Source organism: Platalea leucorodia (genome assembly GCF_965183815.1).
Source record: "Platalea leucorodia genome assembly, chromosome: 3".
NCBI classification, from domain to species: domain Eukaryota; kingdom Metazoa; phylum Chordata; class Aves; order Pelecaniformes; family Threskiornithidae; genus Platalea; species Platalea leucorodia.
This window is the reverse complement of record NC_138825.1, coordinates 53,915,391-53,936,806: the sequence shown is the minus strand read 5'-3', so window position 1 is coordinate 53,936,806 and position 21,416 is coordinate 53,915,391. Positions and strand designations below refer to the sequence as shown.

At 44.6% G+C, this 21,416-nt stretch overlaps 1 protein-coding gene across 5 annotated transcripts in view; it reads right to left on the bottom strand.

The window, feature by feature from the left end:
* Positions 1–21,416, bottom strand: part of UTRN (utrophin) — a gene marked incomplete at its 5' end in the record, with an annotated part of 401,089 nt that overhangs the window by 318,955 nt on the left and 60,718 nt on the right. For 4 of the 5 annotated variants that reach the window (XM_082306872.1, XM_082306874.1, XM_082306873.1 and 1 more), the window contains one exon: positions 13,621–13,682. In XM_082306872.1, coding sequence (XP_082162998.1) covers positions 13,621–13,682 — 62 coding nt within the window. Of the gene's footprint in view, positions 1–13,620; positions 13,683–14,148; positions 14,200–21,416 lie in introns of those variants that run through there. The other variant, XM_082306875.1, reaches the window with a different exon arrangement.

Genomic DNA, 21,416 nt, shown 5'->3' with positions numbered 1-21,416 from the left:
AAGTGCATTTGCTTTGTAATATTCATCTGCTGGCTGCCAGGAGATCAATTAAGCTACTGCTTTCAGTGTCCCTTTGAAGTGCCAATTTGAGAAGAAAAATATTTTCTAAAAAGTACCTAAAACTCCCATATTGCCTTTTTCTATCACCTTGGCTTTATAATATTGCTCTTCAGAAAGAAGGCTGTCAAAGGCCCATCTTACATGACATGAATTAGCTGACATAGATCTCCTCTACCTTCACTTACCACCTCCTGCCCTGACAGCTGCTAGTAATTGCCAAGTGCTGGCTAACAAATCAGAAAGAGCACTGAACTGCCCATTGAACCCCATTTTCTGGCAAATATCTGTTTTTCCCAAAAATTCCTAAGGGTTTTTCTTAAATGTCCACTCTAATTAGATTTGATACTACTAAAACTATTCACAAAAAATCAGAGTTGAATACCTGCAGAGCCAGATTTTAATCTCCTGTACAGAAACATACCTAAATGTAACTCATAGTATCAACCAGCTAAACAGCAGTGAAAATGATCATATAACTAAGGTCACTTCTTAAAATACACAGATGCTAGCCCTAGTGTCTGATATTAAATTAGTTTTTCAATTTTTTTTTTTTGACAAATTTATTCCCCAATTACTTTTACATGTCATGCTTAAAAATGCATATATGCACCTGGTGACACATGCTTAGGTAGAGTGTGTAGAAAGCGATGTAGCTGTCAGACCAATACCAAATACCAATATTCGTTAAATATCAGCATTCGGTAACATTCTGCCATTACATATTGCCACTTCCTGAGCTCAACTATACCCTTTCTAGCACAGTGAGGGACAAGGCTTTCTTCCTAGCACGTGCACTTTTCACACGATTCAGATGCTTCACTGCTACGTAGCAACTTAACCAAAACTTTAAAGCACGCTGCAGCAGGAGAACAGGAATACCTAAGAGTAGATGCAGGGAAGCCTCTTGTACAGTCTATGGTGTATAATGGGAGGAGATGATCCACAGTGCAATTACGCCAGATGCCAGCAAAAATTTGGTTTAAATTTGGTTTGCATCACCACACACAAAATACCAAAAATAGATTGGTATGGGCATGAGGAAATTGTTCATGTGTCCAGAAGAGCAAAGGGAAGAAGCTAATAGAGGTCTCACTGCATGCAATATGACTCAAACACTCGTTGTAAAAGCTAATACCTGTTAGCCATTGAAGCATGGGGTCTCACGAGAGCAGGATACAGGGGGAGAATCACCTCCCTCAACCTGCTGGCCATGCTTCTTTTTATGCAGCCCAGGATACAGTTGGCTTTCTGAGCTACAAGTGCACATTGCCATCTCGTGTCCAGTTTTTCATCCACTAGTACCCCCAAGTCCTTCTCTGCAGAGCTGGTCTCAATCCATTCATCCCCCAGTCTGTACTGATATTGGGGATTGCCCTGACACAGGTGCAGGACCTTGTATTTAGCCTTGCTGAACTTCATGAGGTTCACATGGGCCCACTCCTCAAGCCTGTTAAGGTCCTTCTGGATGGCATCCCTTCCCTCTTGCGAATCAACCGCACCACTCAGTGTGGTGTCATCTGCAAACTTGCTGAGGGCGCACTCAAACCCACTGTATGTCATTGACGAAGATACTGAATGCTATGGGTTGCAATACAGACCCCTGAGGGACACCACTTGTTACTGATCTCATTTGGACATTGAGCAGTTGACCACAGCTCTTTGGATGCAGCCATCCAGCTAATTCTTTATCCATCTAACAGTCCATTCATCAAACCTGTTATCTCTCCAATTCAGTGACAAGAATGTTGTGGGAGACAGTGTCAAAGGCCTTACAGAAGTAAGGCCTTTATAACTAATTATAATTATATAATTAAAACAACGCACACATGTATAACAGTTTGATAACACCAAAACTGAGAATGCTATAGCTATATATCCTCAATAAATTTGTTGCCTTAGGTCCAGAATTTAAAAAAAAAGGGGAAAAAAAAGAAAAATTATTTGGATCTGCTGAAAAAGCAGAAAGATGCCTCATTTAATACAGTGCAACAAGGGTGTCAAGACCATACAGCCCTCTTTCTTTGTCTCCCACTCCCTCACTTCACATGCATGAAAACAAGCTGAATGACTTCCTGCTTCCAGTCACTCATTTCAACGGGTCATGGTACCTTCCAGCCCTACGCAATGCACCCTGCCGTCATGGTGGAAGTAATTCAGATTCGCTTTCTCAGGAGCATGGTTTTTCCATTTCACCGGCCATCAGCGCACCACGTCATGCTGTCAGTTTAAAGAGTCAGCAGAAGCGTATTAAATTATTTCTGCAATCTAAGCTACTCCTTCCTGGATTATTAAAGTACCCATTATCCTCAAACCAGAGACACAGCAACATGCAAAGCCTCTGTTATTTAGAAGCATTTGAAGTCTAGCAAAACATTCTCTATGGGAAGGAAATCAGTTCACAGGAAGCACTTCTACAAGCGCAGGGTGACTGAAGTTGGCTAAGAAAGGGCTGTAGCACCCACCCCGCCAAGCCCATCGCCACCTCCCCTGTAGCACACCTCTCAGGAAGGCTGGAAACCTGCTCCTCCAGCTTCCCACACCCACCTGAGGGACATGCAGGCACCTGGTGGCAGCGGCCACCCAGGCAGCCCCACCTGTCCCGTCGGGGCACAGAGCCAGCCCGCAGCACTGCTGTCGCAACGGGAGCGGAGACTGTGCGTGCTGCACCCTTCTCTGCCCACACTGACTCTTCCCACTTGTGCATTTTCCTCACACCTGGACGCACATTTCCACACAGGATCTGCTATCTGAGCCACATGATCTGCAACCAGGAATATCACCGCTCTGTCCTCCAGTGCGCAGTGCTGCTAGACCCTGCCCGGCTTTCCGGGGATGCAGTTGGATAGCAACCTGCTGTGCTTCAGGAAGTCTTACACTTACCTTCTTCAGAAAGAACAGCTATGTATCCCAACTTCTGACAGCTGTGTGACTTGGAAAGTTTATTAAGCTTAGAAAGAATCTGGAAAGTAGTTTTATAAAATGGCAGCCCAAGGGATGGTCCCCTACATCCATTTCCCAAAAGAAGACAAGGAATAGCTGTGGGGCAATGCTGGCAGGACAGCTGTACATGCCCTCCTACGCCAGGCACAGACCAGTCCAGAGCCAGGCCAGGCTGCTGCCATCACCCCTGTCTCCTGGTGAGAAAACAGATGTAGAGCCCCGTCTCTTTGCATGTAGGACTCTCCACTGAGCCTACTGGGAGAGGCTGCTGTGGCAGCACAGAGGCAATCTGGGAGCCACAACACATGACCACTAAGGCTGGACCCGTGCTCCTAGTCAGGGAGCCTAATGCAAACCAGCGGAGCCAGGAGCACTCCAAGCCCTGGCGCTGACCCACCACAGGGCACACGACAGGCCCCGCGCAGACAGCAGTGCCCCGCGCCGCGCTGGGGTGGAGCAGGCGGCCCTGGGACCAGCTCTGTGCTGGGGCAGACTGGCGTGCTGCAGCGAGAGCCAGGGCTCTGGGGGAGGGCAGAAGCCCTCTCCCACCCTACAGCGTAAGGCAGGGGCTCTGCAGATCGCTTCCCCCACCCTCCCTGCCCACACCCATACCGCTCACTCCTAACCTCCAGAAAGCAATCTGGCCTTCTGAAAAAGTCCCTATACACAGATGTATATATATATACACACACACACACAAATATACATATCTGCAGTATATAAAAAGCATACATCTCTCTCTGTAGAGTCCTGCCTGACATGCAGTATGCTAAGCCAATCTAAATTTCTCCTTTTCAGAACCGACAATGTTTTACTCACTTTCTACATACTTAAAGACTGCAGTTCAGCCTCTGCCAGCATCCCGTAAGGAGCAGCAGTCCATCACCGAGCATAATGGATCAAGAAATTTAAGTATTTGCCTTATAAGAGTGACAGTGACAATCCACGCTGAGCCTTTCAGCAAGGGCAAATTGCTAGTCACGGTTGCGTTGGCAAGTACTTAAGGAGCAGTCTACATTGTGCTAAGCACTGTACAAATACCAGGCAGATAATGGGTCCTTTCTCAAAGACAAAATAGGGTCCCAGTTTATACTACAAAGATAGTACAAAGGACAGGCAGGGACACACCGCGTACCAGGAGAACTGTGCCGGCTCAGGGTGTAAAACATTCACATCCCCCTCGCTGAACACTTTTATCAGTTAACAGAAGGTAGTTTTTCTCAGCTTTGCTTATGTTTGCTGCGACAGCAAAAAAGCGCTGGCAGAAACCTCTTTCCCTCAGCCTGCCCGAGAGGGCTTTGCCAGCAGAGCTGCACACACAGAGTTGCTGTAGTAGAGACAAGGACTTGCTAAGACAGACAAAAGAACACGATTAACAGACTTAACTTAGAAAGAGGCCACGTTTGTTCCCCGATGCTTTAAACTAGCACCGACAGGCCAAAGTAGCTGATTCATTGAAACAGGCCTAAGGGAATGAGGAAGAGGGAAGAGGAAAGGGAAAGGAAGGCAGAGCAAGAGAAAGGAAAGTAAGAGAAATAAAAGCTGGAGACAGCACATAATCTGGGGCCAGGCCTGCTTGTGCTCTTACGAACTTTGCATAGTGGCACATTTGTTATCCACCACGGGACTCATGCACAAGGATCAGAAACAGATCCACCCCGTTACGTTTATTCCAGTGAACATTTTCGTGCCAGCCTTTGTACCAGCACGAGGCAGGAGGGAGACAAAGAAAGAACTTTCGCTCATTATCCACAGCAGAAAACACTTTGTTGATTCATCTCTCATGGGGCAGCAGCAATTTCTGAATGCTCTTTTTGCTGGAGACCAGATGCTAGCCATACGTGGCAAGAGCAGCCACTACGGGCATCGGCTTAGCGTGTTCCAGCGAGACACCGGCACCATTTGGGAAGGCGAGCCCACACACAGTGATCTTCCCTCGCAGCAGCCGCCCTCACACGCCCCTTGGCCGCCTTTCAGCCCCTCTACCTGGATCAGGTTGAAGAGGGTGACTCACACTTCCCTGTGCGCGTCTAGGATTACTTGCAAAGAAGGGTCATCTAGGCCAGCCAATATGACCGTGCAGAAGTCAAGGGATGACTTGGAAATAGAGGAAGACACAAACAAAATCCAGACCAGATTTTTTAAGAGTCATCCAATGCTATCAACAGTAGCAAGACCAGCCATCAACATTTACAGCTTGTTCTACTGAAGCCACACACAGCGGCAAGGCAGCAATCTTCCGTGAATATATTTTACAGTAGACCGTTCTTAACTGTCCCTTTATTACTAAGGGGAAACTGTATCAAATTGAGCCAAGGTAGAGAGAATTAAAGGGAGTCACAAATTCCCAGTAAGACAAAATCTTTTTTTAACACAAGCTATTATTTGTCATTTTCTCACAACTATTTATGCACTTTGTATATTGTTCTTGAACACGAAATTATATGCAAAGGTAACCATTAAAGAAGTTTTAAAGTCTACCTAGTTGTTTAACTAGAAACACGCAGTTTTCTCTTATCATAGTTACCCGCAGCAGAGAATTTACATGTTCTTTACATTAATAAGTATTGAAAGTTAGATCTAACTCTTTTCCAATAAACGAATAGCTAAAGATATTTGAGAGTAAGAGATAAGCCACCTCTATTTCACACCCTCCTTGGTGATACTGATGCAGACCTCCTAGTGACGCCATTAAAAGCAGGATGAAAGGTACTCTCAGTTTCACAGCAATGCACGCTGGCTGTCACCAGGGAAGTAACGCATATTGTAAAAGCATACGTATGACCTTCACCAGCCGCCGAGGGAATGCAGCAGACAAATTCTGGCTGCTCAGAGCAGTGCTGGGAAAAGCCCTGGTTGCTGTTTAGATCATCTGCCACCTCAGAAACACCAAAACACCCTGAAAGGATATAGGAAGCAGTACATCTTGATTTCCCATCCGATTCTTCTGATCTTCCAATGTCACTTATATGAAGGTCAGAGCTGTTTTGTAAATTATTTTTAACCAACAGATGACTGACTACTTTGAACATCTAATAAGAAGCTCAGTAAGTAGATCAAAACAGTAATAGAGCTGCAAAGACCCCTTTCCCCTTTTTCTTGAGAGGGGGGAAATATCGAATGGGTTGAACACTTAAACTAGAACACGAACCATTCGTAATGTTCAAGTACATTCCTAGAGAACTCATGGTAACCACCTCCTTAGTTTAAACTTGATTACAAACAACACGAGTAAGAATTACACGTTATCATGACCAATACAGAATAAGAAACATGTCAAGTGCTGCTACATCATAAGGCCAGTACATGGGAACTTGATGTGGGAAACAATTCAGAAAGCAAGAAGGTCATTGCAAAAAGTAAACAACTATGTCAACAAATAATCTTGCCAATTTCTAATTTAAGACCATAGTCATTGTTTACAGAAGTACTTTTATTAAAACGTGATACTTTTTTTCCATTCTCCTTCCACTGACATGCAGGGGTTACAGGACAGCATACACAACTACCAGCTGTACTGTGACAGATGTATTTTAGTTGAGTATGCTCCACTCCATGCTGAATATGCCTGAGTAGTTGTGGCAACTCTACGCAACAGGAGTACCAAAACTATGAATTCAAATACTAAACTAAAATAAAAAAAAAGTTACAATCACAGGAAGAAAACACCTTATAGACCTAATTATGTATCACTACTGGTACTTAAAAATAAAATAATTACAAGCAACTAAATAGCTATTTAAAACTCCAGACTAACAGGGGGGAAAAAAAAAAAGTAAGACTCATCACTGAGATACACTGGAAAGTTTGATTCTACTAGATGACAGACATGAGTTTAAGTAGCAGCAAAGTGGAAAAGCTAAAGATAGCTCAATCCACAGAACACCTGAAATACTTGATTGACAATATGATAGAAGGAGAGAAAACATATAAAAGCAAATATTAGACATAGCAAGGCAGCAAAACAAGCACAGGGCATCAGCAACTCTCTGTGGGTCTTTTTTTCTCCCCAGTGCATCTATTAATGCATTTACATAAGCTTACATTATTATAATATGTTTAATGTAACAGTACTAACCTCATCTTGCAATTAAGCCTCATTACGTAGCATTACCAGCAAGGGCAGTTGGAACCATACTTCTTATCACTGTTGGTTATTTCTCCTGTAAGACTGGAAGCTTATCTTTTTCTCTCCGCCCCTCCCCCCCCCCCCCCCCCTTTTAAGCCAGCTAACTTCAGTTTGTAACTTGGATCCTTAAAAACAAAACAAAACAAAAAAATCCTGCTGACCAGGTTGACTATTGTTCTTATTAGCGATTAGCAGGTAAAGGGACAGATTCGCTTCAGTGCCTCCACCAGGTTCAGCTCTAGTGCCTGAGAAGGTCACACAAACAAATACACAAACACCCCAACAACTGGGATGATAACTGAGACCATGCATCAGAGTCAAAATCCATCCCGAAGTCCAGAGCGTTAGCCAAAGTCAGCAGTAATTACAGTTCATATTACTATACCAAGCTCTGAAGTACAGCAAGGGAGATGCTGCCCACACCCTATTCTTAGGGCAGAAAACAACAGCAGTTGAGAGGAGGGAAGAAAACTGGCAATTCTCATGCTGTAGCTAAATCTGGGAGAGGTTGTGAAATGCTTTGTATTATTGCTTTTATGCTATAAATTAGTCATCCTTACCATATCTCATAACATATTAGAGAAGAAAAGATTTTCCTGCACTTAGCTAATTCACATCCTATTTGACCTCTTCTCAGAAGGAGGGACTAAGTAATCCAGTTGAGAAAAAAAAAGTACACTAAAAATTGAATTTTTCAAATTGAAGGCCAGTTCATATAAACACTAATTCTTTTCCAGCCAGATTGTTCCTCAGGTTAAGGACAAATTTTTAATAAGCTTTGGCTATCTTTGAGTGAGGTTACATTTTACAGTTTAATTCAGTACTGGAAAACAGCAGGAGCAGTTAGACTGGGGAACACCTTACCAGTAGTCAAGTATTGCCTTGCTTGTGCCACAAAAACTGAACTGGAAAAAGGACTACAGACCATCTTAGGTGATGTCTCCTTGGACAGATAAAATTGCCTAATCAATCTTTTTGATCTCTCTTCTTGCATGACTAATACATTAAACTCCATAATTCCCCTTCCGAAAAAAAAAACCCTTCTGAAATATCTTTGGCCTCAGGTATCTCAGGTCATGTGAAATGAATTATCTTGAATAGGTATGCTTTTGTCTTTAATAAGATTTATCACATTTGCTAAGAGTCAGCAGTGGAGCAGCAAAATGTTTTCAGAAGTATGGGGTCTGACATTTACTATTATGGCAAAACAACCCTTAGAGGAAAGGAGAAAATTAAGGAGTAAAAACAGTGGAAAAGATCTATACAGCACACCACCCAGAAAGTTAGACAAGACTTTTCAGTTAGCAAATGAATTAATGCCTGGTATAATGAGGGAGGGACTGTTAATTTTAAGATGCATATAAAGCCATCACAATGCAAAGCACTCCAAGCACAGCTCACCAGTTTGACTACTGCCCTGCCTTCTCTCATCTTTACTTTATCTGGTGTCCTTCCTTTATCTGGTGTCCTTCCAGGGGAGGGGACCCATCAGAGCCCAGGAGAGGAAACACACAGGAGCCCCAGCACCGAGCACGTGCCCTCTCGCAGGCTAACCTGGAGCTCAGCCCTGGAAGATGCAGTCCTCTCCCAAGCTGCACCTCAGCCTCTTCTTTGCTCTTTAACCCTAAACTGATACCCATTTTGGAAGACCGCAGAGCAGGAGAGAGCTTAAGATGCTGTAAAAGTATGGGAAGTCTGGCTTTACCCACACTGGCAGGTCCTACCTCCAAGCCCTGCCAGTGCTACAGCTGCTGGCCAATGCAGATATCAGGGCACCAGCACAGGGCCTGGAGGATCAGGAGCACGGAAATACATGCAACAAGAATGCTGCAAATGCAGAAATAAAACATACAGTCTTCCACATATAAGAATGAAATTGAGAGCTTGGATTGGAAAGAGATGGAAGTACGTGTCAAAAAGGGAAAGGAGGCACAGTGCTCAGCACTCAAGGGTTTTGAATGCAGCTCCCAACACCTTGGAACCATGCCCCCAGCTGGCTCCTGTTCAACAGCCATCCCTACCCAAGACTTACAACCTGGGGGGAGGGTGGGGAAGGAAATCCAGCATCCTTTTCACTGAATACTACAAGCATCTCTGGGGTTTTATGTTCTTTTTGCAGAGCACAGCCTTCCCAGCAATAATGTGTTTCTGCCATATCTGTGGGAAAACTTCCCAAATGTAATGAAGACGCAATTCTTTCAGGAAGAGCCTCAGTTTGCCCATGCTGGATCTGTGACCTTCCTCTAGAGTGACAGCACTAAGCTCTGACAGGCTGTGACAGATCTGACTCCATGGGTCTAAATTAAGAGTTCAGGCATCATGTTTCTTGGGCTGACTGCGGGTCCTACCTGCCAAGTCCAGGAATAGCGGAAGAGGAGAGTAACCAATCTGAAAGCAAACTTGGAAAAGGAGTACCTTGGAAAATGGGAACATGAAAGCCAGCAAAGACTGACTCCTAAGAGAAAGAGAGGGCAAGGCTAGGACTGCTTAGACAAAGAGAGATGCAAAAATAGGACCGATCACACAAGTGTCAAATCCTGTAAGGGCTGGGAAGGTGAGGAGATGTACAGTGGGAAAAGGGGAAAAGGAAGGACAGACAGAGCAGGTCCAGAGCTTTAACAAGAAAAACTGGGTCTTGCTGGGTAAGCAACTAAGTGGCAGACAGAAGTGGGAATGAAATAGGCAGGGCGATCAAAACTCCAGATTTGCTGGGCAGGCAAGCTTCCTGACACAAGAGGATGTAATAGTAAGGGGGGAGGGGGAACATAAAAAACAGGGTCAGAAAGGAGGAGTAAAGAAAGTAAAGGAAACAGGGCAGAAGAAAACTGTACTTGCAGGGTCTAAAGTGGGACACAAGACTCCCAAATCCCTCAACGTGCCTATCAAGACTTCTAGAAACCTTCTAGAGTTGCGAGTGCGAGTATCCAGCCACTATGCTATGTAATTATCAGCTGTCAGTCAGAAGTCTGTGTGATGGATCTAAAAGTCCCTGGCCTGCTGATATGCCATGCAAATAGATACAGATCGAAACTATTTAGAAGTCTGGAAAAGTCAAAACTAGGGTTGATTGCAAAAATCTTTGTTGACTCCCCTTTTACTTATGTGTTACAAATAATGTATGGTTAATGGTGCAGTAAGTTATCCTGTGGACCTGAATTCAAACTCTACTTTTAGCCAAGAGTTCCCCTGCAACTAATTAGAATTATTTAAAGCACAACTTTTACAGGTAATCACTGTGTGCCAGACTAAGAGACTTTCCTAGATCATTAAGCCCAGTCCTTGCTGACACAGACATCATCTTCTTGAAGTCCCTTCTCTATAATGATCAAGCTCCATCTGAAAACCTACTAGATATTTTAGATGGTTTGCTTGAGTTTCAGAAGAAATGAACCCTCTGGGCTCTGTCATAAGACTCAACAAGAGCTCTGGTTTATATGAAGATATTGCAGAACTGTCAAATCCTCTGGATAATCTAACTAAAGCCTCAGACTGGGTACTCAAAATTAGTAGCTACTTTGAGATTTACCTTTATTTGCAGTGGCTGTAAATACAGAAGATAGTACTCTTGCATTGCAGAAAGTTGTTCTGAAAATATATCCATTAATACTTACGAATCGGTAAGTATTACGAACCAGTAAGTATTAATGAAAAAAAGGATAGAAAATGCAATTTTACAGTGTTTGAAGAGCATACATTAACTGTCCATACAACTAGATGCCTTAATTGGTGGGCTATACCACAGGGAAACAGCTAAAATATACAATAAGGAAAAACATCATATGGCTTTATACAACGATACTCTGAAATGCTCTGTATCAATATTTATTTGAATGCAAACTTCCCTATTGGTTAAAGCTTGGTAAAATAGACTATTTATCTAACAATTTTTATTCCCTTTAATTTTAACAAAATATCGTTACTGCACAACCATCATAGGCTTGTGAGTTGTAATGCTTATGGCTCCGCTAAGGTAAAGATTTCTACAGCAAGCACTGAGGCTTGGCTGAGTACATTTATTGACCTTAAGAATCAATCCACTTTAAATGTGCTCGTGCCTTCATTTCAAAAAATACATGTAGATAAGATGCATTTTGTTCTAGCACAGTTCAAATGAAAAGCACAAACACAAGTTACTGTACTGTGAACTAGAGGAAGAACTTACATCTCACTGAATAGGTGCCTGAAGCAGATACAGGTACCTCACAGCATACTTGAGAGACTTGCTGTGTATCCTCATCTACCTATTCTCTGATGAGAGAAGGGAAAGACATTGCTCTCTTTCTCAATCCTTTGTAAAACCCTATTGAATTGATTTAAATCAACTTCAGTGATTTTGAGTACATTATGCAACTGCAATTTTAGAATTTTTTTTTTTAATGCCAAACTAGTTTATAGAGGCTCAGCTGTTTACTTTTTATATGTTTAAATGAAGGGTAACTACAATATAATTAATGTGGAAGGACAAGTAAAATTCTTGGAGTGAACTTTGCAATTCCATACAAAAATTCCTCAGTTACCATTGTTTTCTGCAATGTGAGTCAGATTACATTTACCCAGCCGCTAAAATCTCTCTATCTTACTAAGCAGCTGAATCAATCTAGTTCACAGAAAAGGAATTTTAAACAACCCAAATGACTTGGTAAATGCAAAAACTTCAATGAGACTGAAATCAGTCTCTTTCCATTTTCAAGGCACAGTTGAAACTCAATGTTCTTACATGAGGTGATTTCTACTTAACACCAGCAATTTCCTTGCAATCTAAATGTGCCAGTCTTCATAAATCTGCGTCTTGTCATGGCAAAGTAGCCATGCCCAAGTTTGAATTGGATGCTCAGTAGTGAGGAGTATGTCGCTTTAGACGAGCCTTTTTAATCATTAACATGGCTTTCATAGCTTTGGGTAGTTTAATGGGCCATGAAGTTACAGAGTTACTTCAAATCCAACTGGTATCTGACCATACCCTGTGGCAGAAAAATCCAGGAGCTAAGCAGGATCTGTCTGAATACATAGTATAAAAGGAAAAGCCAGTTTATAAAATATATCCACAGGTGTACAAATATAAGGACTGCAAACAGTTTTACCTATTTCAATACAATGTCCATAACACATACAAACAAGTCACATAGCACATTTTCAGTATCACTGTCATTTCCATGTTCATGCCATCTTTATGCCAGGCTAAGTCTCTACAAACAGGCCTTCCTTTCTCACCACGTTTTCACTCCTTACATCATCCTGCCTGCCTAACCCTCCTCCCGCAGGACCGTCTTTCCTCTCAGCAGCAGTCAAAAGCAGAGTATAGAGCAACCAGTTACGCATACACACTCCTCCCCTAAAGAGCAATCTAGCCAAGAATGTACTTGATGAAGAGCACAGGATATCAGCTTTCAACCAAAACAAACCTAAGCCAGAGTGAATCAACCAAGGCCACGAGCCTTGCATTGCCCAGCGTCCTGTTGCACAGGAAGGGAAAGAAGGTAAAAATTTCTTACTCTGCTGACCAAGAACTTCAGAAGGGCAGCGCTCCAGAGGCAGCCATTCATTGCTATAGCACTGTTGTTGCTTTATTTTAAAAAGAGAAAACAAACCAAACGCACCCCCCCACACACACACACCCTTCCTTCTCTATTTATATCTACTTTCATGATTTCACATGCATGCCCCTTTTCATTAACAGACTGAAAAGTAGTACTTATCCCACTTGCAGCACCATACTTGCTACAAAAAAAACATGAGTTTTCTCTGGTAATAGCCCAGGTTCCTTCACACATTCAAACTACAAAGTCAAACTATGAAGTAGGGAAACTTCCCACAGCCACCGCACTCCTGGGCAAAGTGTCATTTTTCACTATCAGCAGAACAGCATAAAAAAGCAGGCTTTAAATAGCATCCCGAAGCAACCACCACTTCCTTTCTCATCTCAAAACACAAAACAAGATCCTCAGTAAGTTTCAAGTCAGTAAAGAGAATTAAAACAAGAAACGTACAGCATGAGAGCCAAGGAAAACTGAAAATGAGCAAGTAATTATACAAAATTTCACAGTCAAGACTCAAGTAGCAACACCAGGTGGCTTCAACTGGAGGTTTGCAGAGTATTTTGGATGAGTAAAGCTGACTCAGCAGCACTGAGAATAAACACAGTAACTAAGTTGAAAATCTGCTGTAATGCACTCAGAAAACTGCATGTAGAAATAAACTGTATAAAGTAGAGGACCAAAACCCAAACAGACACCATCATCCAAATAACTGTATTTTAATACATTAACAAATAGAATCTTTCATTTTTTCTTAAACAAGACATGTAGTATCAAATATTTATGTGCATAGGGAAACAGAGAACAAACATTACACTATTTTATCTGTTTTCATTACACATTTTGACACATTTTACTAGGAGTATTCTACAAGAGTAAGACCAAAGTATATTTAACCAATATTGTTCTAAACAGTGAATCAAACAAAATAAAGTAGTACTTTCAACTCAACATTACCTTGGAAAACCGAGCATTTATCCATTTTGTAAAGGTCTTTTTCTGTACATCATTGTGTTCGTCTGGAAAGAGAAAATAAGAAAAAGAGTGAAAATGCATTCTTCTTAATCACAGATTGCTCAAAACAGGTCACACTAAACACTACCCTGACTCAGCGGGAGAATTTTTTGCCTAATCTGTCAATAAAGCTGTTCAAACCTCTACAAGAGTTTGATACTTGCAGAGACACAAATGCTTCAACTTTGCTAGTAACCACAGCAGCTCCTTTGCCTTAGGATCAGCCTCCTGGGAAGGATATCGATGCATTAAATTCACAGGCTTTGTATCTGGTGAAAAGCAATCTATGAAACCATGGGCTGTTAATCAACACATTTTGCCAACACCTTCTTGCCTGGATACATTACTCCAAAAAGCTGCTGAGGTCCTTATTCAAGCTTCTGATGCAGATAATAGCCTTCTTCCATACATGGCACAGCAACTGCAGTAGCAAAGCTGCTGGAATGACCCTTGAAGCACTCTCATCCTTACCCACTCTCAGCCTGGTTTCACACCTGGGTTAGGAACCGTGTTGGTGATCAGTCACAGCCAAGTTCAGCTAAAGTGTGGGAAGGGCTCAGATGCCCTTCCCTTCAGATGCCCCTACTGGTGTAGCACCAGAGCACCACCACCTAGGGTCCAGGAAACAGCCAGAAGGACCCAGCAGGACAAGGAGGAAGGACAGGCGAGCACCCACAGGTCAAAGCAGAAGGAAGAACAGTGGCCTCCAGCTGTGCAGAGAGAAGATAGCTTCCCAGGTTGTTCAAGGAAGCCCTTTGGAAGTCACCTGCAATTTTACAGAGTCTGTCCCACAAAACCAGGCTAAGCCACCTCCAGCACAGCTCTGCCCATATCACAGGACATCTCTTGCATAAATTGCACTGAACAGTGCTAAGGACAAGACTGTGCCTCATCACCTGCACTTAAATGACAGTGAATTACCTGCTGACAACAGACCAGACAAAGGAAGTTGGCCCACCATCGACTTTCAGGCCTGCTTGCTACAGCCAAGAAAAGATACAGATGCAGCCTGTGAAAAGCTTTAATCTCCAAATCCATGCAGCGGACCGCAGCCAAGGCACGCACTGCCTTCCACTGGGCAAATTCAGTTTGACAGCTGCAGCCCAGACCATAATCTCCAAGAGGCCTTCAAGATTCCACAAGCTTCTTGACAGACCAGCCCGGAGATGTGCTTTAGGCACCCACAGCATGCTGCTGCCCTGGATGCTCTCCTGAAGAACCTCTCAGTGGCAGCTGGCACTGATTTTTCCAAGCCCCTTACCACAACAAAGCATACCATCATGGTGTTCAGACCATCTGTCCCTGCACTGAGATGAAGCCATAAAGAAAACTAGATTGAAACTCAGATGTTCCACTTCATGAAATCATGAAAAGGAAAGAAAATTATACAGTCTGAAGAGAAATCAGATTATGATTAGGAGACACCACTTAAGATCATATGCCTCAGACAGCAGCAATTAAGACAGTTGTACAGGGAAGTTTTACCTTCAAACTCCAGATATTTATAAAAAAAAGTCACAGAATACTACCAGAAGATTCCCTAGGTAGGTGATCTCAAAATTTCCTCTTTCTTGCCCAACATGCATCTGAAATTGATGCCATCCATTTCAAAGATATCTAGCCACGGATCTGTTACACACGGGCTACCGGAGCAGTGGAACAAATGACCAGGCATTTTTTACCTAACAGACATGAACAAGGAATAGCAGTGGCTAAGGCTCAGTCCAGACAAGAGAAGTAGTCACATTGGTAAGAAATGAGATGCCACAACAGTTAAAAAAACTTCGTAAGCTTTATGAAAACATTCACATCAATTTAAAATAAAGCCTCAGTTCTGGGCTCCTTTTAGGCTATAGCTGAAAAACCTGCTTACAGCATGCCAAAGAATACACATCTGCTGCAACGTGGCAGTCAACAGCCACTATTCACCCTTCTGTGCTTCTCCTCTTTGCTATCTAAAGTTGATCCAATGTAGCTGTCGTGGTTTAACCCCAGCCAGCAACTAAGCACCACACAGCCGCTCGCTCACTCCCCCCCGGTGGGATGGGGGAGAGAATCGGAAGAGTAAAAGTGAGAAAACTCATGGGTTGAGATAAAGACAGTTTAATAGGTAAAGCAAAAGCCACACGCACAAGCAAAGCAAAGCAAGGAATTCATTCGCTACTTCCCAGCGGCAGGCAGGTGTTCAGCCATCTCCAGGAAGGCAGGGCTCCATCACGCGTAACGGTTACTTGGGAAGACAAACGCCATCACACCCAATGTCCCCCCCTTCCTTCTTCTTCCCCCAGTTTATATACTGAGCATGATGTCATATGGTATGGAATAGCCCTTTGGCCAGTCTGGGTCAGCTGTCCTAGCTATGCTCCCTCCCAGCTTCTTATGCACCTGGCAGAGCACAAGAAGCTAAAAAGTCCTTGACTGGTGTAAACTCTACTCAGCAAGAACCAAAACATCAGTATCTTATCAACATTATTCTCATCCTAAATCCAAAACAGAGCACTCTACCAGCTACTAAGAAGAAAATTAACTCTATCCCAGCTGAAACCAGGACAGTATCCACCCCTTATTCCATACCATTTACGTCATGCTCAGGTCCCACATTATCCAATACATCCTCATTAACCACCACCCCACTTATTCTATGGACCACTCCTGTAAAATGTCTGTAAAATGTCCATAAACATCCACAAATGTCCACATAATGTCCATTGAGTTCATTTAGTCCGTGACTTGGGCTTCATCTGTCATAACAGTCTTTCAGGGCAGGAGAGATGGTGTGTGGTGTTAGATTGTTGCATGCTGAAGCCAGTTCTGGTTCCATCACCGCTGTACTTTGCTTGGTTTCCTCAAAGTTCATTCTTAATTAATTTGAGTGATTCTTACTGTATACTGTTGATATAGCATATAGCAACCATAGTAGTGATGACATCCAGTATTATATAGCAACTAACATTATACAATTCAGTTCATTGGCTATTTTCACCCAAAATCAAATGCCCTTGAGGTACACATCGGACTTCCCCATCGTCCTGCATCACCCACCAAGTACATCCAGGTCCTTGAGCAAAAGCAATTCCACGAATGGGCTTACCTCTGCCTGAAGCAGGAGTAACCCAGACCGTCTTCCCTGTCATATTTTTTAGGTGGATTACAGGGACTTTATCCCCCTCTACAGTACGTAAAAGTCTTGACTGGGCAGGGCCAGCTCGATTGGCAGATCCCCTAGTGTTGACTAACCAAGTGGCCTCTGCTAAATGTGTATCCCAGTGTTTGAATGTCCCACCACCCATTGCTTTTAGTGTAGTCTTTAACAGTCCATTGTATCGTTCGATTTTCCCGGAGGCTGGTGCGTGATAGGGGATGTGATATACCCACTCAATGCCATGCTCTTTGGCCCAGGTGTCTATGAGGCTGTTTCGGAAATGAGTTCCGTTATCTGACTCAATTCTTTCTGGGGTGCCATGTCGCCATAGGACTTGCTTTTCAAGGCCCAGGATAGTGTTCCGGGCGGTGGCATGGGGCACGGGATATGTTTCCAGCCATCCAGTGGTTGCTTCCACCATTGTAAGCACATGGCGCTTGCCTTGGCGGGTTTGTGGGAGTGTGATATAATCAATCTGCCAGGCCTCCCCATATTTATATTTCAGCCATCGTCCTCCATACCAGAGAGGCTTGAACCGCTTGGCTTGCTTGATTGCAGCGCATGTTTCGCATTCATGGATAACCTGTGCAATAGTGTCCATGGTCAGGTCCACCCCTCGATCACGAGCCCATCTATATGTTGCATCTCTTCCTTGGTGGCCTGAGGTGTCATGGGCCCACCGAGCTAGAAATAATTCACCCTTATGTTGCCAGTCCAGGTCCACTTGAGCCACTTCAATCTTAGCAGCCTGATCCACCTGCTGATCGTTTTGATGTTCTTCAGTGGCCCGACTCTTGGGTACGTGAGCATCTACATGACGTACTTTTACAACCAGGTTCTCTATCCGGGCAGCAATATCTTGCCACAATGCAGCAGCCCAGATGGGTTTGCCTCTGCGCTGCCAGTTGCTCTGCTTCCATTGCTGTAACCATCCCCACAGGGCATTTGCCACCATCCATGAGTCAGTATAGAGATAGAGCATTGGCCACTTTTCTCGTTCGGCAATATCTAAAGCCAGCTGGATGGCTTTCACCTCTGCAAACTGACTTGATTCACCTTCTCCTTCAGCAGTTTCTGCAACTTGTCGTACAGGACTCCATACAGCAGCTTTCCACCTCCGATGTTTCCCCACAAGACGACAGGACCCATCAGTGAACAGGGCATATTGCTTCTCATTTTCTGATAGTTTATTATATGGCGGGGCCTCCTCAGCACGCGTCACCTCCTCCTCTGGTGATATTCGGAAATCTTTGCTTTCTGGCCAGTCCATGATCACTTCCAAGATTCCCGGGCGACTGGGGTTTCCTATTCGAGCCCGTTGTGTAATCAGTGCGACCCACTTACTCCATGTAGCATCAGTTGCATGATGTGTACAGGGGACTCTCCCTTTGAACATCCAGCCCAACACTGGCAGTCGGGGTGCCAAGAGGAGCTGTGCTTCAGTACCAACCACTTCTGAAGCGGCTCGAACCCCTTCATAGGCTGCTAATATCTCTTTTTCAGTTGGAGTATAGCCATCCTCGGATCCTCTGTATCCCCGACTCCAAAACCCTAGGGGTCGACCTCGAATCTCCCCTGGTGCTTTCTGCCAGAGGCTCCAGGTAGGACCATTCTCCCCGGCTGCAGTGTAGAGCACATTTTTAATATCTTGTCCTGCCCGGACTGGCCCAAGGGCTACTGCATGGACTATCTCCTGTTTAATTTGTTCAAAGGCTTGTCGTTGCTCAGGGCCCCATTTGAAATCGTTCTTCTTCCGGGTCACTTGATAGAGAGGACTTACGATGAGACTGTAATTTGGAATATGCATTCTCCAAAAACCCACAACGCCCAAGAAAGCCTGTGTTTCCTTTTTGCTGGTTGGTGGGGACATGGCTGTGATTTTGTTGATCACATCCATTGGGATCTGACGACGCCCATCTTGCCATTTTATTCCTAAAAACTGGATCTCCTGTGCAGGTCCCTTGACCTTACTTTGTTTTATGGCAAAGCCAGCCTCCAGAAGGATTTGGACTATTTGCTTCCCTTTCTCAAAAACCTCTTCTGCTGTATTACCCCACACGATGATGTCATCAATGTATTGCAGATGTTCCGGAGCCCCACCCTGTTCCAGTGCAGTCTGGATCAGTCCATGGCAAATGGTGGGGCTGTGTTTCCACCCCTGGGGCAGTCGATTCCAGGTGTACTGGACCCCCCTCCAAGTGAAAGCAAACTGTGGCCTGCACTCGGCCGCCAAAGGGATTGAGAAAAACGCATTAGCGATGTCAATTGTGGCATACCACTTGGCTGCCTTTGATTCCAGTTCATATTGAAGTTCTAGCATGTCCGGCACGGCAGCACTCAGTGGCGGCGTGACTTCATTCAGGCCCCGATAGTCTACTGTTAGTCTCCACTCTCCATTAGACTTTCGCACTGGCCATATGGGACTGTTAAAGGGTGAGCGAGTCTTGCTGATCACTCCTTGGCTCTCCAGTTGGCAAATCAGCTTATGGATGGGAATCAGGGAGTCTCTACTGGTGCGATATTGCCGCCGGTGCACTGTTGTGGTAGCGATTGGCACTTGTTGTTCTTTGACTCTCAGCAACCCCACAACAGAAGGGTCTTTCGAGAGACCAGGCAGGGTAGACAGCTGTTTAATTTCCTCTGTCTCCAAGGCAGCTATACCAAAAGCCCACCGGTACCCTTTTGGGTCTTTGAAATACCCTCTCCTGAGGTAGTCTATGCCAAGGATGCACGGTGCCTCTGGGCCAGTCACAATGGGGTGCTTCTGCCACTCCTTCCCGGTTAAGCTCACTTCAGCCTCCAATACAGTCAGCTGTTGGGATCCCCCTGTCACTCCAGAAATACAGATGGTTTCTGCCCCTTCATAGCTTGATGGCATTAGGGTACATTGTGCACCGGTGTCTACTAAAGCCTTATACTCCTGTGGGTCTGATGTGCCAGGCCATCGAATCCACACAGTCCAGTACACCCGGTTATCCCTTTCCTCCACCTGGCTGGAGGCAGGGCCCCTCTAGTCCTGGTCATAGCGTTCGTTACTCACTTCTTGTAAATGCGAATCAAAAACCCCTGTATTAAGATCGGAAGCAAAATCAGCCCTTCTACCCTGTCTGGGGAACTGCTCACTGGAAACTGGAGCAGCAATTTTCCTGGAAGAACCACCTTTTGTAATTGTTTTTCCTTGCAACTCACGTACTCGTGCCTCTAAGGTCGAGGTAGATTTTCCATCCCACTTCCTCATGTCCTCTCCATGGTCACGCAGAATAAACCACAGGGTGGCCCGTGGTGTGTATTCACTGTATCTTCTCTCTTGAAGAGAGGGATGCTTACTCCTGATGGCTGAGATACTGGTCCGTACAGGTGAGGAGTAGGACATGTCCTCTTTGAATCGCTGGAGCTCCCGGGATAATTTCTCAGCTATCACATCAGGCAGTTTCTCCACAGCCGAGATGCAGGACCGTAGGGAGGAAGAGAGACTTTCTTCGTATTGTCGGAGTTGGCCAGCCACTTCTTCCACTGTTGGTGCCTCTTCATCTTTCCAGGTCATTACTGCCAGAGAGTTTGCATACGATGATGGTGCGCCCCGTACAAGCTTCCGCCACATGGATCGTGTGCACTGGGCTTCATCTGGATCTTTGGATAACTGCTCATTGTTTAAGTCATTATGCATCACCTCTAGCACGGCTAATTCTCTCAGGTATTGGATACCTCTCTCTATGGTGGTCCACTTGCCTGGCTGACATAGAAAATCTTCCTTGAAGGGATACCTTTCCTTCACAGCTGCCAGAAGTCGCCTCCAGAGGCTGAGGACTTTTGCCCCTTTTCCAATCGCTTTGTCAATGCCCCCTTCCCTAGAAATGGATCCCAGCTGCTTGGCTTCCCTACCCTCTAATTCCAGGCTACTGGCCCCATTATCCCAGCATCGGAGCAGCCAAGTGATGATGTGCTCGCCTGGATGACGACTAAAATCCTTTCGCATATCTCGCAGCTCACTCAGGGACAGAGATCGGGTTGTTACCATCTCATTTGTGGGTTCTGCCTCTTCCTCCTCCTGTTCTTGTGATGGCCCTGGTTCATCATCAGCCCTTACTAAACGAGTTGATTTTCTCGTGTATTTTTTCTTCTGTATAGGGGCGACTGATACTGGTACAGATTGGTTCTCTGGTGTAGCCACAGCGTCTGTTACCGGGACCGGTATAACCGCAGCGCCCGTCACAGGGGCTAGCGTATCGGCAGTGCTTGTCGCTGGGGCTGGCATAACCGCAGCGCCCGTCACAGGGGCTGGCGTATCGGCAGTGCTTGTCGCTGGGGCTGGCATAACCACAGCGCCCGTCGTTTTGTTGTCAGATCCAGAGACCTTCTCTTCCCCTTGAGGGTTCTGAATAGTGTTGAATAGGGCTCGGTAGGCATGGGCTAGGCCCCAGCACATTGTAGTAATTTGTGTCTCCCTAGAACTGTCAAGATGACAACATACTTTCTCTAAATGTTCTACTAATTTTTCAGGATTCTGCACTTGTTCAGGGGTGAAATTCCAAAACATTGGAGGGGCCCACCGTCCTAGGCATTTGCCCATGCTCTCCCACACCCCCTGCCACTCATA